At 42.7% G+C, this 19,313-nt stretch overlaps 1 protein-coding gene across 3 annotated transcripts in view; it reads right to left on the minus strand.

Moving 5' to 3' along the window:
- Nucleotides 1-19,313, minus strand: part of INSR (insulin receptor) — a 61,043-nt gene that overhangs the window by 19,428 nt on the left and 22,302 nt on the right. For 2 of the 3 annotated variants that reach the window (XM_075037966.1, XM_075037967.1), the window contains exons 3-6: nucleotides 4,959-5,274; nucleotides 3,255-3,400; nucleotides 2,810-2,954; nucleotides 2,349-2,563 (exon numbers count right to left, since the gene is read on the minus strand). The exons of the other annotated variant lie outside the window; for it this stretch is intronic. In XM_075037966.1, coding sequence (XP_074894067.1) covers nucleotides 2,349-2,563; nucleotides 2,810-2,954; nucleotides 3,255-3,400; nucleotides 4,959-5,274 — 822 coding nt within the window. The remainder of the gene's footprint in view (nucleotides 1-2,348; nucleotides 2,564-2,809; nucleotides 2,955-3,254; nucleotides 3,401-4,958; nucleotides 5,275-19,313) is intronic. 3 annotated transcript variants of the gene reach the window in all.

A 19,313-nucleotide genomic window follows, 5' to 3' on the forward strand; every position in this document is an offset into this window, starting at 1 on the left:
TGTTACAAAAGAGAAGTGACAATAATTTTGTGAATGCTAAAAAATAAAAGTTTCTATTTCTAATTATTTTAGAAGCTTATCTTCTCCACAGATAAATATAAGAATGTTGGCATTGAGAAGAGCTGTTCATTAAAAACTTATCTTACTTTGATGCTATTCCTGCCTTAAGCCAAGGGTGGGAATAGATGACCTCCTAAGGTTCCTGCCAGCTTAAAGTTTTCTATGATTTTATGAAAATGACCCTGTAGAAGAGTTGAACTAAATTCTAATAAGTGGGAAATCTAAAGGCAACATATTTTGAAACTCGTGATGATCTAAACAGCTGAACCCAGTAACATGGTTTGCATAGAAGATAGAGGCTACAAAAACTAAGCACGTGAATTCCCAGCCTTGCCCCGAAGTAGCATGGTCCCTTTGCAAACAGGAGGGAAGGACAACAGTTGCAAGAGGGTGGAGTTCTGAGGCTCAAGGGACACATTATGATATGGTATGTCCAAGCAGCCCAAGAAGGACAAACTGTGTTGCTCTGATTGGATTTGCCATTCCTGCAGTAGCTGCACAAGAGAGGAAGAACATTCATTTCACTGGCACCACATCCAGAACAAACAAGGGCTTTTTTTTTTTTTTTTTTGGTAAACAGGATGCTGCCAATGTGAAAACTAGACTTGAAATGTAAAAACAAACAAAAAGCCAAACACACTGGCAACCTGTGGTTTGAGGTGGGGGGGTGGCACAGAGAACAGCTCAGCACAGTGGAGTTAAAGCTGGCAAAGAGAAGTGCAACCGTCTCCTCCAGCTGCCTTTAAGCAAAACAACCAGCTGGCCCAGGAGTTGCACACAACCACACAACAGAGCTGGGTTTGAACCCCAAATCCAGTCTCATCCCTAAATGTGGGAAGAGCTCGTTAGTGTCTCGTGGGAGGAGATGACCTTTACAGGCAACTAATTCCTTATACCTCCTTCACTCTGCCCAGGCTAGAGCTGAGATATCCCCGAGGGTACGGCTCCAAGTCGTTTTTTTTCACTGGTACTGCCGGTTTTGGGGCAGGCAGTCATTACGTTCCCTTCTCCCCACTGCACTGGCATGGCTGCATGTGTTGACATGTGGCAAACCAGATCAGGAAACTGATGCAGCTGAAAGATCTTCACTTTTTAAGTCTGTTCACAAATAGCTACATCAGCGTAACAAAGGCAGAATTGGGGATGGCATTGTTTAAGCAGTGCTGTCACCAAATACAGAGAAACAGTGCAGCCACAGGATGATCTAAGCTGCATTGCAAGCTGTGAAAAGAACAAGGAACTGAAAGGCAAGGAACTGAAATCATAGTTTAATTAATCCTGAGGATTTTGGTGGCAATACCTGCTTAACTGTCTAGTGTGTCAGCCTCCGTGTGCTCCTGTTCCTGTGTGCATATTAAAACTTTGTGGGGCTAGACAATAAATCAGAGCACAGAGATGACACAACCCAAGAACAACAAAGTAGAAAGGGCTTGCTATTTTTTACCCCGTACTACTTCAACAGTCTGGTTCACCATGTGGCCCTGTAAGAGTTTTACTGGCACAAACAGTGAAAGGGGATTGTGTGTGGCGTAGAATGGGAACAAACAGCAGGATTGGGGGTGCAAAAGGGATGCGCTTATGGTAGTATTGCTGCCCGAACAAGTGTCTGCAAAACTACATCTTCAGTAGCACGACGTTAGTTAGAGCATAAAGCAAGACCGTGTGTTTTCTCCTTAGCCACACTGACACAGGCATGGTCTTATCATTGTTCATGAAGAAAGCTATTAGTTTAAAAAACCTCTGAAAGGCATAATAAAAATTATTGGAAAAATTTCTCTGACTGTTGTCATAGCAATTCCCCCACACGGCTCCAGAGATGGGTGGAAATCCTGTTTCTCCACTATGTTTATTCTGTGCGCATACTGTCGCCTCCTGAACACGGAAAAAGAAGTTTATGACTATTAATCAGGTACTCAGCAGTAACACAAAGTCCCAGTCTGGACTGAGGTTATGTTGCGCTAAACTCTTCAAAAAGACACAACAATACACTCAACCCTGAAAAACTCACAGCTGGGCACACAAAGAGCAAACTTCTGAAGACCAAAGTTGGCAAGGCAGGCTCCTGGCCAGATGGAGAACCCGTAAGTACTTTTACTCATGGCATATTGACAGTGTCACTGCAGTGCACAAGCAAGCAGTAAGTCACATGTCTGTGCTTTACCAAAAGGACAAGGACAGTCCCTGGAAAAACATCATGGGCTAGGCCGAGAGAAATAAGAGTATGAGGTTAGCAAGGCAGAGGGAAAGGAAAATGATGCAAATCTTGCTGCATTCTGAGACTTTCTTACATGAGGCTTGATCACCATTCGTCTTCAGGGCTATGTCGTTCCTTTCCTGACGCCCCTTAGTCCCAGAGATCTCCTCCATCTTGTGGATTTCCGACAAACACAGTTTGGGATTATAATGGAAGAAAAGTTTGCCTCGTGCAATAGTGAGGTTGTGTTTACTCCAGTCCCAGAGTTGGCGAAGATTCTGGTTGTCCAAGGCATAAAATGAGTAATTCCTGAAAGCAGAGAATGAAAATGTGGATTGGGAGGGGATCCACCGAAAACTCTTTTTTTCTCATGTGCTAATCCAGACACCAAAGAAAAATGAATGGAAACTATCTTCCCTGGCAGGCCATAAGCCGTGGGCAGGGGAACATTTAAAAATAACTTAGGAATTGTTTACCAATACAAATCACCCTGATAGCACTGGCACTCCTTACAGTTCAAAGCATTAAAATAAAGTATCTTTTGAAAGAACTCACCCAGCTTCTAGTGTTTCTCCTCTAATAAGATGTAGTTTACGAAAAAAAGAAAGAGAAACCAAGGCATAAGACCGGCGAATTTTTAGGTAACCTGAGATTTCTTCTATCAAGCCAAGATTCGCTTCTAGCTCAGCTGCTATGTTATCTACGGAGAGGAAAACATTGGGTTTAGTTTTCTGATATCACAGAAAAAACCACTGATATCAGAGCCCAACCATATTAAATAGAAGTGCTTCACATTAATTCATAAGACCTTACAAAAATCAGTTTGCAAAAAACCCCAAATGAACATCACAAGAGCCTTTGCTTTGTAGTTATTTTTCTGAATCACTCTTAAGATTCAGAGCGGTCAAAGCAAAAGAGAAATGCCCCAGCTCACATATAGTGTCATAGTCACTGATCTGACATCCAGTGCTCCCTACCCCCTTACTCATGCAGAACTTACTTCCTCCACGGATATTTATAACTAAGCTTCCATTAACAACTGTGCAGCCACGGAGCTCCTGTGCCGATGTCACTGAATCAATCGTCTTCTCTTTCCCGTAGTCGCAAACCTTTGGACAGGGCCCTGCGCAGGGTGTACAGTGCAAGCTGAAAAACAAGAGATTTAGGAATGCAGATGCGATGCTTTTGGAGAATGTCATCTGGGGCACCCCCAGTGATTCTCAAAAGCGGAGTAATCAATTCAAAGCGACAGTGTCACGACAATATGCCACTGGATTCACTTGCAGTGAGCAGCACGTGGCTCTTAGGAACTCCAAGTAACTGCTGATAATTCTTTAAGTTGTCATTTCCACAGTTTGAACACTAATCACTCTGTCCCTTCCTACATAACAGAAACCAGGATGAAGTGATTTTGACTATTTTGAATAGCCCATCCACCACGATGCTGCTTGGTGCTACACATACCAGGGGTTTCAAGATCAAGAAACCCAGGCCCAGCCTCCATCCCAAGATCGTTAACCAAACATGTAACTGATGAGCAGAGAGCTGGCCGTTCATCTGGGAATCCTCTGATTAAGGTCTGTACATAAAGTTGCTTTAAAAAAAGGCAAGCAAGCATGTGCTTTGTGCTCTGGGGAAATACTTCTTAAATGGCAGCAAGAAGATTGCTTGCCCTGGTCATAACACCACAAGAATGTGTTCCCAACTAGTTCAGAGAAATAAATGCTCTAGGAAAAGCACGGAGTAGTGTTGTGAGGTCCTACTGACAGCAGCCTGGAACAAGCATAGGAGAGAGGCAATGGCTGCCGTTACACAAGCAGCATATCTACTTTGGGGGCTGCTAGTTCATTCTTTTGAAAAGCAAAACAGGAAATGGAATAAAAAGTCCTGTTAAGAGTGAATTCCCTGAAATTATTATGGCAGGAGCAAATACATGCAAGCACAAAGCTACCAATATTCATAGGAAATCTGACTCATCACAATATATAACGTTATTGTGGGACAAGCAACAAAGTTTTCAGTGATAAACAGCTCAGCAACAAATTATTTAATTCCTTTGTTGAAAAACTCTGGGAACAGACAGAATGGCTGTTCCCTGCTTTGATTCATGCTACACTTGTTTGTTACATTGTCCATTTATGTCTGGCACAGCTTGAACCTGCTCATTGAAAGTAATTACAGGGATGAGGAACAGATATTCTGAGAATGATCCCCTCAAAACACGCTATGCTCTTTTCATTAGACACGACTTGTCCCTATTCTGCTTAATAGCGAGGCTTTCTAGTCCAAGGTCTGCTTTGGAGGGGAAGGGAAGCAGGGCTACTAAAGCCGCTCTGTTGGCCATCTCCCATGTCCTGCTTAATTACGGAAGGACCCTTCCAACTTGAGGATGCTCCTCTTCCTTGCCCTCTCCCTCAATCTCCCTTTCCCATTTTTTCCAAGCTTGAGAGGAAACAAGGGAAGCCAAGGGAAGAATAAACTACTTGCCCGTGGCAGGTAGACCTGTCTGCTTTTAATGGCTTGAATTAGCAAGGTATTAGTTTGCAAATCATATTAAAGTAGACCAGGTAATTGTCACAGACATTCCAATGCCGGAAACCTTTCTTGGTCTCAACACAGAACACAGACCCTCTGTCCAAGCGAGAGAAAAGCACAGTACAAAAACTACAGCATGGTTTCTTCACCTGCAGACATTTGTACTTACTTGCTGGAATTCATGATGTACCCTGATGGGCATTCATGAACGCATTCGTTATTGTGGATGACGTGACATCCCGACTCCCTGGCATTTTTGCATTTGTTGTGCAGTTCCTGACAGAAGCTGAAGGTCACACAACGCCACCCCTCAAAGCGATAGTAACCGGGGGGGCAGGTGTCCACGCATTTGCCTTCAAGGTAGAAGTTGCGGCAAGCCACGCATTTTTCAGGGTTGTTCGGCTCCGTGCAGTCCCCAAGACATTCGCTGTGACAGCACTGGCCATCAGAGGTGCAGCCTTGGGACTTGCAGGCAGGTGGACAAACTGTGAAGAGAAAAGATGAAAGGCAACTGACTACCACAGCAAAATCTGATGACGTATGACTGTGAAAGGCTTACGAGCAGCAACATTTCATCCTGCTTGGCTTGGCAACTTTCTTTTCAGATGCATCCATGAAGCGCAGATGTCTGCCTCATCTACACTTTTCAGTGTAAATTCCAAATTTTAATAACATTTGTGAAGAGTGTTATCATTCGCCCTCACAATTCATTAATGCTCATCTTCAAAAAGAAAAAAAACAAGTTTTCCTCTTCTCTCAGTCCAGGACTACAAGGCTCCCAGGAGAGCTTTGCTTACTCCAACATTATTTCTGAAGTCCAGAAGTGATGAGACTCTACAGTGAGAGCTTCCCAGCCTGCGATAGCCAGTTTCAGCCAGAAGATTCTACTTTTTTAGTTTAAGAAACTAAGTTTCCCACAGTAATGTTGCAAATAATGCATGCCCAACAATACTTATACAAAACCCTTCAGCTTTATCAGGATTTGCCTCCTAGCTGTCTATCAACCTGTCACTGGCTTCCCTGGAGGAAACCTGCTGCCCTAGCACCCAACACAAGCTCTTCGGTGACTCTCCCAGCAAGTCCAAAAAGAAGGGCACCCACGAGTGTTACTGCTTGAGGTTTTTATGGCTTACTTTTTAATTACCCATTACTTAGCGCCTCACAATACTTTTAATGAGTGGTTTGGGCTTTGAAATAGAAACCAAGCAGGAGCATAGCTCAGAGCAAACACCATGACTAATGCTGAGCAAAGAGCTGGAGGGGAGGCTGAGCAAATCCAGAGAAGCTCTGAAGGGAAGGACTCTGAAGTCCACGCTCAGCACCTTCACGCTCAGTCTTAACGGCTCAAACGAGGCTGAACCAATTAAATCCAACTGCTTAAACCAGAACACGCCACAGAACTTCAAGTCAGAAAAGATATAATAAAGCTGAAATCACCACTCCAAGAGCAAGCACCACAGCCAAGTACGGCTTTGACGCAGCCATTTAAACAGCAGGAGGAAGAACTTTAGATGAGGGACAGGGGACATGGGCCTGGATTTATCCATATGGTGACATGCAGCCTTTGGGCTACAGCTGTGAATTGCCAAGACGCAGATCAAGACATCACCTTCTTCTCACCAAAGAGGAGAGTTTTGTCTGAGGGGGCACCTGAATGGCTGCTGATGTCCTGTCTGAGCACCCTCGGTGAAGGAAGACAGATATAAAGTCCTCCTGCAATCTGTGCTGGGCAGACCAAGTAACTTCACGCTGAATTACCATCATCTGCCTTTAAACTTCCCAAGCTTTCTGTCCAATATTCAGTGTTGAAGCAGAAGGGGCTTTATTTGGGGAGGTCCCAGACACACTGAGGTGCAGGGGCTAAAATGACATTTTTAATTTCTGGCTAATGTGCATGAGCAGACCAATAGTGGAACATGGTCTAGTTTTATTCAATTAAATGACCAGCATGTAGGATCCATAGTACAGCCTGCTACCAATGTTTTGATGATCAAATCCCCTGCTGTGGTTAGGAAGAAAATCCCCCTCCGCCGTGCTCCGCCCCATGTTAAAGGATTGCAGAATTAAGTGTGTTAAAGTGGTTAATGCTGTTCTTGGAATAAGCAGCAATAGCTGCAGTAGACGGGATAGTAAAGATGAGCAACCTCAGGTTTGTTCCAGCCTGATAAATCCTTTGAAGAAATATGAAATGGATAAGGTTGAAATTCTATCACAAGGTCAATTTAATCTCAAATATCTTACTGCTTCCATGTCAGTCACTCACTGCAGGTATTTTCTGTGTGCACCCCTCAAGATTCATCCATTAACAAGAAACACAGGCATGTATTTCAAATTCATTTTCTTTTATGCTGACCAACTTTTTGCCCTTTTCTAGCAATAGGTCTTATTTTGTGAACCTGTCATAAATAGTAACTGATCGAAATGCAACTGCCAAATAGAAGCAACCTGCAGATGATACCTTGTATTAGACTAAATATAAAATGAGAAGCTTGTTTTAAAAGCATGGTTATACATTCTTTACCAGGCCGCAGATGGAGCACAATTTAACAACAGAAATTATGGCTGCAGTTTATGAGAAATATTGGCAACAGAAAAACACAAGACAGAAAATTCCAGAATTTAGTCCAAAACACTATCAAACTTACTAATTCCAGTCTAAAATATCAAGGTTTATGGGGCGAAAAAAGTCTGGGCTATTTCTCACACACCTCCCCATGTTCCTAAGTGAGCACTGACACACCGATGTCTTGCAAGGACTTCCACGCTTGCTAGTACCAGCGCTGGCTGCAGCACACACCTCCCTGAAGTGGGTTTAGCATCCAGCTGGAAAGTAAACTGCTACAGCAAATGCATGCAGCAATGATTTGTGCAAGCTGGAGGGTGAGTGCTGGCAGCGCAAGTCACAGTGTTCATCATCAGCGCTTCCTGCAAAAGGGTATTTTCCTGGGTCTGTTTCATGTTTGAGGACTACAAAGTTTAAAATATTCAAATGACAACATTTGTTTCTCAAGGAGTCAGTGGAGCAGACAGGTGATTGAGATGAGTTGGTCCTCATGCAAAACACCCAGTGACACATGGCACCTATTTAACATTACGCTACACCGTACTTTTTTAATCTGTTATGGAAACTAATCTTCAAAGTCCTATGCTTATTTATACATTTTGAACCCAGCTGCAAATATTCACAGGGCAGAAACTTTAAATTCTCAACTCTAAAGGCTTTTAGAAGATACAATTAAACTATTTTTAAACTGTTCTTAATGCTTCTCTTTTTCCTGTTCTATGAGCTTTTGATGTTTAAAAGACAGCTTGAAGAAAGCAAAGCAGCCAAGGCAACATCTTTTTTTCCATTAAGCACTCAAGACCAGAAATTGTCAATCACTATTTTGTGCAAATCCTCATTATGCAAGATCCTGAATAGATGTCGTCTTGGCATTATCAAAGTACGCATGCTAGAAAGCACCTGAAAGTCACATAGAAACCTCTCCAGCATATCTTCACTGCCACTTCTTATAACTATTTCTACAGCATCCATGCTATGTGACTCCAGATGGGTCAGATGTGGCAGCAAAAAAAAAACAAAAAAAAAACCCAACATTAGGCTTTCACTGCAGGATGACATTGAACAGGTTTATGCTGACCAAGTGCACCTCATTAACCCTTCGTGATCGAGGTTTGCAGGCTCCAATAATTGTCATTGGCCCATGTAGATTCACCTCTTCGCAATGAGATCGCACTTTTGGGAGCTGTGGCATGGTCCGGTACAAACCAAGGAGGCACAGGGTATGCTTAGGCATAGCATCTACGCAGCCCCAGCCTCTGGTTAATGCCGCGGGACTTTTGGACAATGCAGTGCCTCCCTCTCAGCATCGGGAAAAAAGTCAATTCTCTTAATTCCTCCCAGAAGAGGAGAAAGTCAAACGGGAACTCCATAAATCCTAGTTAGAGACAGATGAACAGCTAGTTTGGGGTAGGGGCAGAAGCCACCACACTGTACCATAAAAGCTGCTGCAGGAAAAGGGCTTCAGCACCGGTACCAGAGCAAAGCTGTTCATCACAGTCACGAAACCGCTTCATCAGATCTTTAAGAACAGAACTTTGAAAATCCCTGTCCCAAAGATGACAAACAGATAACACTTAACTAACCTGCCCTGGATGGGGGAGAAACGGAGCCGACAGAGGTTCAAACCTGTTGTTCCAGAGGTGAATAAATATTTAACTAGCTAGCTAGAGTGGCTCCAAAGACTTAGGAAACAATGCATTTCCCAAACCTTTCTGATTATAGATTCAAACTGACATTTCTTCATGCTGCTGAGGCCCAGCTGGGGGGGACAAAAGGCAGCAGACTCAGTGCAAAGGAATTTCTACCTCTGTGGATCGCTCCCGTCATTTCACCACTTCCCTGTGCTTCAGGTGGAAACAAAACACACTGATACTGTAAACACATTCCCGAGCCAACACAGGTAACCAGGAGATCCACATTTAACAGGCAAGTCAATTAAGCATTAAGCTGTTCAGCTAATAAACACAGTGTGTCTGAATACTGAAGTATGATTAAACATGTTTGGGTCAGGTCTTGTCTCTTGCTTTCTGCTAACAAAAGAAAAGCAGTTAATTGTCAGAAAAAGGAAAAAAAAAAAGATAAAAGTAACTCAGGGTAAGTTTTGTTGTTCCTTTGGGATGCTCTGCCACTGGATGGGTTTAAATAGCAGTGTCCTGGGTGAGCTGAATTAAGTATTCAAATCCATGGTGGTTTGGGTATGATAAGAGGTACGTGGTTCATTAAGAATTCTAAACCACATGTATGAACATCAAGATGCTGCATATATACTGTACAGGGACAGATGTTCCCACGTGGTTTTGGGACCGATCTGTCACGAATTGACACGATCTTTCTACCGTGCAATAACAATCCCCATCCATGTGAACGTGGGTCAGCAGCGGCAGCCCGGGCCACCAGCCACATCCCACGCAAGTCACTCCTCTTGGCCGCTGGACGAGCCAGCGGCAAGAAGCAAACTCGCCTTACACTGACAGGTCCTTTTTCATGAATTACACAAGCTGGTATTTTGATTACAGACAAGGCAATTAAGAGGCTCCAGATCCAACAAAGTCCAGGACAGAAAACAACTGCGGCAGGAGAACCGCCCTCAACCTCAGCCAATGCATTTGCTGCCTGCACAGGGAGGCATCCAACCGCTCCGCTATCTGCACAAGGCAAATACGCTTTAACCCCTTGCCAGCCACCCAGAACGGGGCTCCCCAAACAAGCCCTCGCCTCCCACCGCTTGCACGGCAGCCCATGCCGCTCTCTGCCCACAACGCTGCAAAACTCATTAGGCTAACGCAATGTAACTGGCGATTGCAGCGTTTTTTTCTCACGGTGAGCATTTAACTCGTGAGGCGTATTTATAACCAGGAGAAAACCGTAGGAGGAAGCCAGTACGAACCCGGCATTGACACAGCTTAAAATGGCTTGTTTTGGCCGCAATACGTATCGCTCAATGCCAGAGCTTAGGTTAGTGTAATGTTATATGACGTGCACAAGCGTATAATTCAAAGCCAGAGTCCCACAGAAACAGTATCACAGTGCTCTGCATTTCCGTGTGTTTTTTTCTCCTACTGTAAATGGCTGTAATATCTGTCATATAAATTTATCCATGAATAGTCTTGCACACACACATATAATCATACTTGAGTTACAGTTGCAGCGGGAACTGTAATTTAATTTCCTAACTGTAGAGTCACGATAATGACCTCTGTAGAAATGGGTTCTTGTGGTTCTAAACAAAAACAAAACCAACAAGGAAAAAAAATGAAACCCGAGGACTAATCGCCCACAGCAGTAACTCCTCTGAGTGTGTGCTGCAAGCACGTGATCTTAATTTAGCACTACGGAGTTTGTGCTTGTTTCCTGAATTTCTGCAAGTGCTGAGCAGCACTGCTGCTATTGAAATCCATATGAATCTGACCTCCTTATAAAATTATATATTAAATCATGTTATACATACATAGCATTTTCTACTTGATCACTTTTCCTCAAGATTAACTCATTCTCTTCCTGTCAGAAAGACTCCAAATTCAGTAAGTCGTTAAGTAGTGTTTGTTACAGAGTTCTATAACATAATTTTTACCTGTAAAACAATTTTTATTTTTTTTTACTTGTGATCTTCTATTTTCTTGTAAGCATTTGCTTGATCTGAACACGTCAAGATGACACCTAATCTGAGTGCATTAATGTATCATAAGGTTGAAAAGAGCTATTAAAAATTAATTAAAACTGTGTCCAGTGAGGCCTAGGTATAAATCCAAAGCTCCATAGCAGAGTGGGTTGACAGAGGGTTGCTGGAAGCAAAACAGTGTGCTGTCAGCCCCTCTGCACTGTGGCTTATGTCCTTCAATTATTTCTGCATGTCACCGAGACCAGAGAGGCAGAAACCTAAACCCTAAACCCCACCAGCGGCAGTTCTTGGGCTGCACAGGGCAAACTGCTCCCAGGGCATTACGACAGCAGTAACGTGCTTGGCAAGAACATAGTTAGAGAGGTCCACCGGACTGTAAAGAGCACAAGGACTTTTGATCGCCTCAGTGACTAACAACAGTAGCGCTCTCAGACCTCCCTGAATCTACAAAATAAATGCAGAAGCTAGAACAGAACAAAAAATAAGAGGTTAACATGCTTCTACAAAAAGAGTGCCAGCAACACCTGACACTGGCTGTAGTTATCAAGCAAAATTCAGGAAATAACCACAAGAAGTTCAAGCAAACTTTATGCCACTTACAGTGCTCACCTGTTCTAACAACATTTATTCCTCCCTTTTCCCCCGACACCAAAGACATCCAAGGAACAACCCTCCCAAAACTCATCAACTCAAATGCTGTTATCCACACACAGGATTTCAATTTTTAGCACTAACTCAGGAAGGAGCAAGTGCCAAATAAGTTCAAGGTTTTACAATCAGCACTAAAATTAAAGTGGTATTTATAAAATAAGATATTACAGTACATAATGCCACAACCCCACTGAACTTCAAGTTGGGAATGTTAGGAGGTCCGTATTTACACAGGAACAGATAAAATTAACTGCAGGTGCCTCCCTTCCCATAGACAGTGACTTCCAAAAACAACACACTGTTACTAAAACGTAAAGGAAACTCTTCCCATTGACATTTCTCAGGACAACGTTACAACTCTTATCTCATCTATCAGTAAGGATAAGAAAAAACTTGTTTCACCTCCCAACCCTTTCACAGGTTACGTGCTCATTTTGAGCTACGGGGAATGTCTCAAATATTCCAAAACAAGACCGGTGCCATTTGCAAACCCTGTGTATTCGGCTGCTTCCCGCAAGGCATCCTCCCAGACAAGAACAGCCGCCACAGCTAAAACCGAAGGAGATGCTGGTACTGTTGTGTGGACCTGTTAGGATCAGCAAACGTGAGTTTAGAAAAGATAAAAGGGTTTGGAGTTGTGTGCCACCTTGTTCAGTTGCGATAATGGAGGATATGGAGGTTTGTGAAGGAAGTTGTTGAATGGAGATAGGGGGAAAAGGTTGAGCTCTGTTGTTGATAGAGGAAAAGAGCGGAAAAAAGGAGATCTCTCTAGAAATGCAGTCTCTTCCATGCCAACCTTCTGCTGTTCAGAATGTGGAGTAATCTATTATCTTCTGTGCTACAACTGCTGGTGGCGTATTTTTCTGAAAATAGAGAAATTTACTCATATGTGAATTATGCCAAGGAATACAGAAAACTTACTAGGAGGAACTCATACATCTATGGATGCATACATACATACACACATACTTTTATTTATGTAATATATAAAAATATATTTACGTATAAGTCATCTTAATACGATGAAGCCTGGAGGAAGTCATCAACTGCAATGGATCCACAATGCCTTTGGTCACTTGCTCTTTATCTTCTTAAGAAGTTAAAACAATTGCAAACGAGCTTCTCCAGCTACCACACCAAGGACACAACGCAGTACCTGTGCCCAGGCGTACAAAGCCCTGCGTAACTTCAGATCCGATGGCTCACCTCCATGGCTGGAGTCAGTAAGACAGCCCAACTAAAACCTCTTATTTTTGGGGATAGGAATTCTCAGGCTACAAACCTCAGCTATGAAAGTTCCTCATCTTCTCCCATTGAACCTTCAGGACAGGCTCTCATTTCACAGATCTTCTAGACCTTTCTGTTTCTCTCCCTTGAAGGTTTTCACTCCTGCTCTCCTGTCACCTTATCTATTTACACAGAGAAGTGGATGCCTCCCACTCGAGTATGCCTAATATTGCCCAGACAGGATAAAGATCAAAGAACCATTTTCCTTTCATGCATTTTAAGCAGTCCATGTGGTGTTTACACCATGGCAGCAAGCCCCTTATGAACTTAGAGCAAAGCATCTCTCTCTGGTGACAGCTAGGGGACAAAGACGAAAAACAAACAAACAAAAAATTAAAACTCAAGACTAGGTCTGTTTTCATTCTCCTAGTACCCTTCAGTCAAGCTGATTCCCCAAGCAGGTAAAAACAACTTGCAGAAATCCGGCTAAACTGTTGGCAATCAAGTTCAAAATACCAAAACATGGAGCTTGATTTGAAAACACAGCAGCACTGTTAAAGGCAGAACAAGTGTCACAAAGTGCACACAAGGATAGCAACGAGAAGTTGTAAATACTTTACCTAGTGTCTACAACACTGCTGTTGTGCCATTCTCTGGCAAGCAGATCAAGCCTGCTCCTTGTACTTTGTGTTCAAAATTACATGGGAGCTTAGGATAAGGGATTGGAAATAACCACCAACCTCTGCCTGCTTGCTTGTTTTTCTTTAATATGCAAGCCCCCAAAATGACACTACATCTTCAGGCAATACCTGGAGTCCCCAGCCAGTTATCACTAAATATAATGCCCCCATGCAAACCCATACTAACTCCAGGCTTTGCTGCTGTCAGTGCCTTTAATTATAATTGAAAAAGATTAACAAGCCACCACACCCACTCCTATTCCTCAGGTACGTGAGAATTGGGAGGCCAGAAGATTCTGAGCTTCAGTCCTTCTGACAGTAATTTGCTAAAGAGCCACTAAGAGAAATCTATCTCCCTGTAAAAAGGGGGAGAACTGTTCAGCATACGTAACCTCTGGGGAACATGGAGATTTGTAAGAAGTAGTTAATTTTAAAAGCAGTTGGACATCAGCCACCTCATATTGTACTTGATTCTGTACATCAGAACCAAGGATTTGTAATTTAGACCAAGACCAGAATCTTTAACGTTAATCTGGGGAATTTTTCTGTAAAGCTTTGTTCATTGTTTTACTCACAGCTATGAGGGTGCTTTTTTGTTGTTATGGCTTGTTAAATTTCAATCCTTATTACAACCTAAGGATTTGTTTTTATCATTCAGTGGTTGACACGCCACCTGGGAGCCTCATGAAAGCTTCACGTTAATATTTAACTATATATTACTCTTTCTGATGTACAGCGTCTTGCAAACATCCCTGTTCACTTTAACCTACGCCTGTCAAACCTGCTCACTCACATTGCGATCCCAGAAGACCCGAGAATCACAGTGAAGTGGTCCACGCAGCCACAGATGTCCTAAAAATAAGTGTAATTGCATGTAAAGTCTTTATCCATACTGTATTTTGAATACAGATCTCTGCTCTCTGAACCAGCAGGATGTGACCCATCTCCCCCTCCAGCCAGGTGACTGTATCAGCACAGTGCTGGGGGCAAGCTTCTCATCAGACCAATTTATTTCTTAGTGATTGGCAGCACGGACTGACCAGAGTAAGAAGTCAGCAGCTTAGTGCTGAATGAGAGAAGATGCTGCATCAGGACAAGCCAGAAAAGAGAAGGATGGGAGTTGGTATCAGCCCTACTGAGAAACTGAGACAAATGGAGATATGCAAAAGTGCTTCAATGTACAGTGATGGTCTAAGAATAAGGTCCACCTAATTTTTCCAAACATAGGTCTAAGACAAGCGATTACTTTTACCCGCAAGCCCTGTCCTGAAAACAAGGAGCGATATGATCAAAGCGTGAGGCGAAATGTATAACCTTTGCTTTCTGCAAAGATAAGAGAGGGCTAAGATTGCTTTTCTCAAGGCCATAGAGGAGGATGTTGTAGTAAACAAGGCATGAAAGAATGGAAGCTAAGTTGACACATTCAGCTATGTGGGGATAAAGATGATTGCATTTAGATATGTTATGTGAAAAGATGCGTAAAATGTAACCGACACACACAAAATAAGAGCAAATCTACACCAAAAAGGACGTGCAGATTACAGCAAAGAGGAAAGTGGAGCTGTCCATAGCTGAGAAAGGTAATGAAACGGGCGGAAGTATAAGATTAACCACAAGGAGATTAAGCTGATAACTAATGATCTACACAGAAATGTCAGACAGAGGTTAAGATTTTAATCTGTACAGATTTCATGGCATAGTCATGAATTATAAACATAGATACTGAAATTGAACTTGTTTGTGGATGAAGATACTGAAAAGAAGCAGAGAGAAAGAAGGAACATAACTTATTCCAGATCCCCCCTTCCCACTTCACCGCCCAAAGAGGATGAGGAGAGAGAAAGGTAAAGTATTACCTGAAGGCTAGCTGTGCAAAGAAATATCTGGAAGATGAATTTTCCCGTGCAGCAGAGCTAACTATCTCTACCAATCAGATGTTTTTTTCTTAAGTTACCAGGACATATAAACTGTTTTAGTGCACGGTCATTTAGCATGCTGCCCAAACCCATGCTAGACACAGAACGGCTGTGGTGGGAATCTGATCACAATGCCGGTCTCTGTCCCACTCCAGCCACTCCAAGGGTAAAGGGTTTCGCTCTGTGCCAAGAGAGGCTGACTACAGGAGACAGGAGCAGAGGGAAGGCGACTCTGGGTCTCGAGCAGCCTCTCTAAGAAGGCAGCGCCCTTGGAAGAAGTGCTGCTGGTCAGCTGCCTGCTCCCCAACATAACCCGAGGCTGGCAGCAGACAACCTGGCAGGAATCAAAACAGACCAGTTATACCCCACACGAGCAGCCAACGCACGGAAGGATTCACCAAAGGGCTAACGCATACATCCTTCTGTTACCAGATTTATTTCCCACGTAGATACATTCAAAACTAAATATTATAAAGCATGTCTTCCAGTAATTTAGTAGGTGTCATGGTTTTCCCTGAACCTACAATAATTTTTTTCAAAATCATATTTGAAGTGTGGAAAGGAGAAATGTATGCAGTATCTCATTACTAGGCATACTAGTATCAAATGCATAGGTTATATGCACCCATATAATATTCTCTCAACCACTCTAGTCATTTTGGCCTCATCAGCTCATGCCCACTAATTTATACACCCTTCTCTCTTTGCCCAAAGCTGTAAGTATACTCTCCACAGTTTATTTCTAGGTATAAGAATTTACTTAGCTGTACTGAAATAGATACTGTTTGCTTGCAGTCCCAGAGCCAAGCAGTTGAGACCTCTCTATGAAATGTATTTTTATTTACTACTCGCCCCACTCATCTTCGGCATACCAGGAATACCCGTTTTCAAGTAATTCAATGCATAATAATATGTGGCTCTGCACAAACTATCCAACTCAGCTCTATCCAGAGATATATCTGCTTAATGGCTTCTCATTACAAGCATACTGATCCCTGTAGTTTTTGATCTATAGGATGTGTGCTGTGCCACATCACTCTGCTTCTCTAATCAAAGGGCCAAATGAGAAATTATAAAAACAACCAAAAGCCACACAAATACAACCCTAAGGAAAAACAAATTTCTATAGATTAGTACAAAACCCATTAACTACATTGCGCAAACCACCCTCAGAGGCTATTCATATTTCTCCTTGTAAATTATGCAAGCAAAAGTTGTAATCTGAAGGAATTTAATTCCAAACTAGTTGTGCCATCCCAACAAGGAAAGACCAACAACAAGGGAACGGAATCTTCTGAAGTTACATTAAACTCCGAGGAGATCTTGGATTCTCAATCTTTCTTCCACAATAGTTAATGGATCCAACTGTCAATTGTCAGAATCGTGAAAATTCTGTTTTATTTCATGCCTCTGCCTTGATAAGCTCTTAAAATAAAACTGACCGTCAGTGAAGTCACTTTGTTCAATAATAAGGAAGTACAGTAGTAGCAAAAGTCTCATTATCTGCCCGTTAAACTATGCTCGGCCATCAAGAGAAACAGGATCTGCTTACATAACACGAATTGTGCAGGCGTGCGCCACGGTTGCTAAAAAACTTCAGCTTCGTGGATGTTTATCAGCATGGGAGTCAAGATACGGTCTAATCACCAGCTACCATCAGCATTGTCCATTTTAGAGCGATTAAGACTATTCAGAGCTGGTCTAATTGATACCCTAGCGTGAGCCGCGACACCTGCCGAACCCTAAATGGGGTAATTACTGTGAGTGTAGGGGAAACTTATGGAAATAACCTTACAAAGGATAGAGTCCTCTGGGGGGGGGGGGGGCGGGGGAATACACAAACTAGCAAGAAAAAGAGATGGGACTCTCCTCTACAAGAAACCTGAAGCCGTATCAGTTTCTCCAGAGACAAAGAGTCTTTTTCTTAAGCAAACTATAGAGGTTTCAAATCTCAGCACAGAGCTGCCGTTACTGAAAGCGATCCTCAACTGGAAGGGAGCCGAAGAAGTTTTTTGAGATGCCGCCCAGTCCATCCACCTGTCCAAGGCCAGATCAAATACTTTACCTAAGGCTTTTCTGACAGTTGTTTGTCTAAACCCATCTTAAAGTTAAATTCTGCCTTGAGGCACTTCCTGCATTCACCATTTGAAGTTTTCTAGCTCATCAGCAGGTCGCTCTGATCGGCTCGTTACACCCAGGCACAGAGAGGGACACAGAACCACCCAAGAGGCCAACAGCAGCACTGAGAAGGGATCCATGGTATCCAAGTCCACATCCAGTGCACAATCCTCTGCAAAACACTTAGTACAACGTGAAACACTTGACAGTTTATCGCTGTGTCCTGCTCAGCCCCCTTCAGTATCAAAGAAAGGCTCGTATTTGAAACTCAGCCACTTAAAATTAGGCTTTGGGTGGATGGATGTATTACCACAGTCGTTAGTCACTGGCAAATCTGAGTACCGAGAGACCTAAAGTGTGTTTGGAAAACACAATCTGGAGTTCTTTGTTATCACAGATTAGAGCATGTGGAAAAACAACACGCTCTTCCCCACTGCTGAACAACAAGAACTGTCATGCAGCAACTCCTCCTTTCGCCAACACAGCCATGCAAAACATGAGGACGTTTTTCTTATCACACCCACCAAATTCATGCACTGTACAGGCTCAAAGGAGAACATTTTATATTCCCCAGAACAAAAACTGACACTTGATGCAGATACCGAGTTCTAATAGACCTGTGGACCAGAAACTTGATATCTAAGCACTGAATGGGCAGCCAAACACCATACAAATTATTTAAGCAGCCCTGGAGATAAGGTTATTGGAGTGTGGAAGAGAAGCCTAAGGAAAAGGTAATCTACATATGACATTTCTTTTGCTAATTTAATAATTGTAGAAACCTGCCGATGAGGTGAGAAGTTGTTTCAGATAAAGCACCAGTTTCCACGTAAATGCTTTTTCATTAGGTCTCCAGGTGAGACTGCTACTGCCTGTTACGCTTTCCCTTCTGCCAGAAACACAGAGCGTGCAGATTCCCCGAGCCTAAAATCCACAGAATTGAATGAACAGAGAAACGGTTTATAGAGCTTTAAAGGCTTCACTTCAAATACAGTTTTAAAACAAAAGCCTTATTCCTTTAAGCCGTGTTAAGGCTCCACTGGGCGAGACTTTCAGACAGTCAGACATCACACCGAGGAGCTCCATTTCCTCTCTGGCTTTTGGGAGCTTTTGAGGGGTACTTACAAGGGAACTCTTGGACTCATTCATCTTGAACTGAAGCTGTGTAAACACATCCAGTGCAATCAGCCTTCCTTCAGAAAGATGACATTCAGAAAAGACTGAAGACCAGAAAAAACAAGTCCTATTCATTTTATTAAATCATTGCTGTTAAGTTTTCACTACCCATAGAATATAATTGGGTTGTCTTTTCGGCAAAGACAAGAAAAGCTTTCGTCTGATACTCAGATTTTAATGAATACTTTCATTGCTCATAAAATATTGAAATCCTTGCAGTGTTGTAATGCAACATGGATGCCTAATGAAGTTTAAGATGGTAACAGAAAAGTGCTTAGTTATCCCATGATGTCTGCTGAATTGCACATGCCTTATTCCTAGGAAACCCAATACACCGGTAAAGCTTCCTGTATCATTCCTAAGATTTTCTAATCATGTCTTTAACAGTGCAGCAGGGTTCAAGCCCACCTTTGAGCGCAAGCATTATTTACGTACTTTCTCAATCATAAAAAGTTGCCTATATGACAGAGTTTTAGCGTGATGTCTGAAGTTTCTGTGCAAGAGATTTCCAGATGCTCAGGTCAGTGCAGTAGCTGGAACTTGATTTTTTTGCAACAGGTTGCTTAGTAAAATC

Source organism: Buteo buteo, chromosome 10 (genome assembly GCF_964188355.1).
Source record: "Buteo buteo chromosome 10, bButBut1.hap1.1, whole genome shotgun sequence".
In the NCBI taxonomy this organism is placed as follows: domain Eukaryota; kingdom Metazoa; phylum Chordata; class Aves; order Accipitriformes; family Accipitridae; genus Buteo; species Buteo buteo.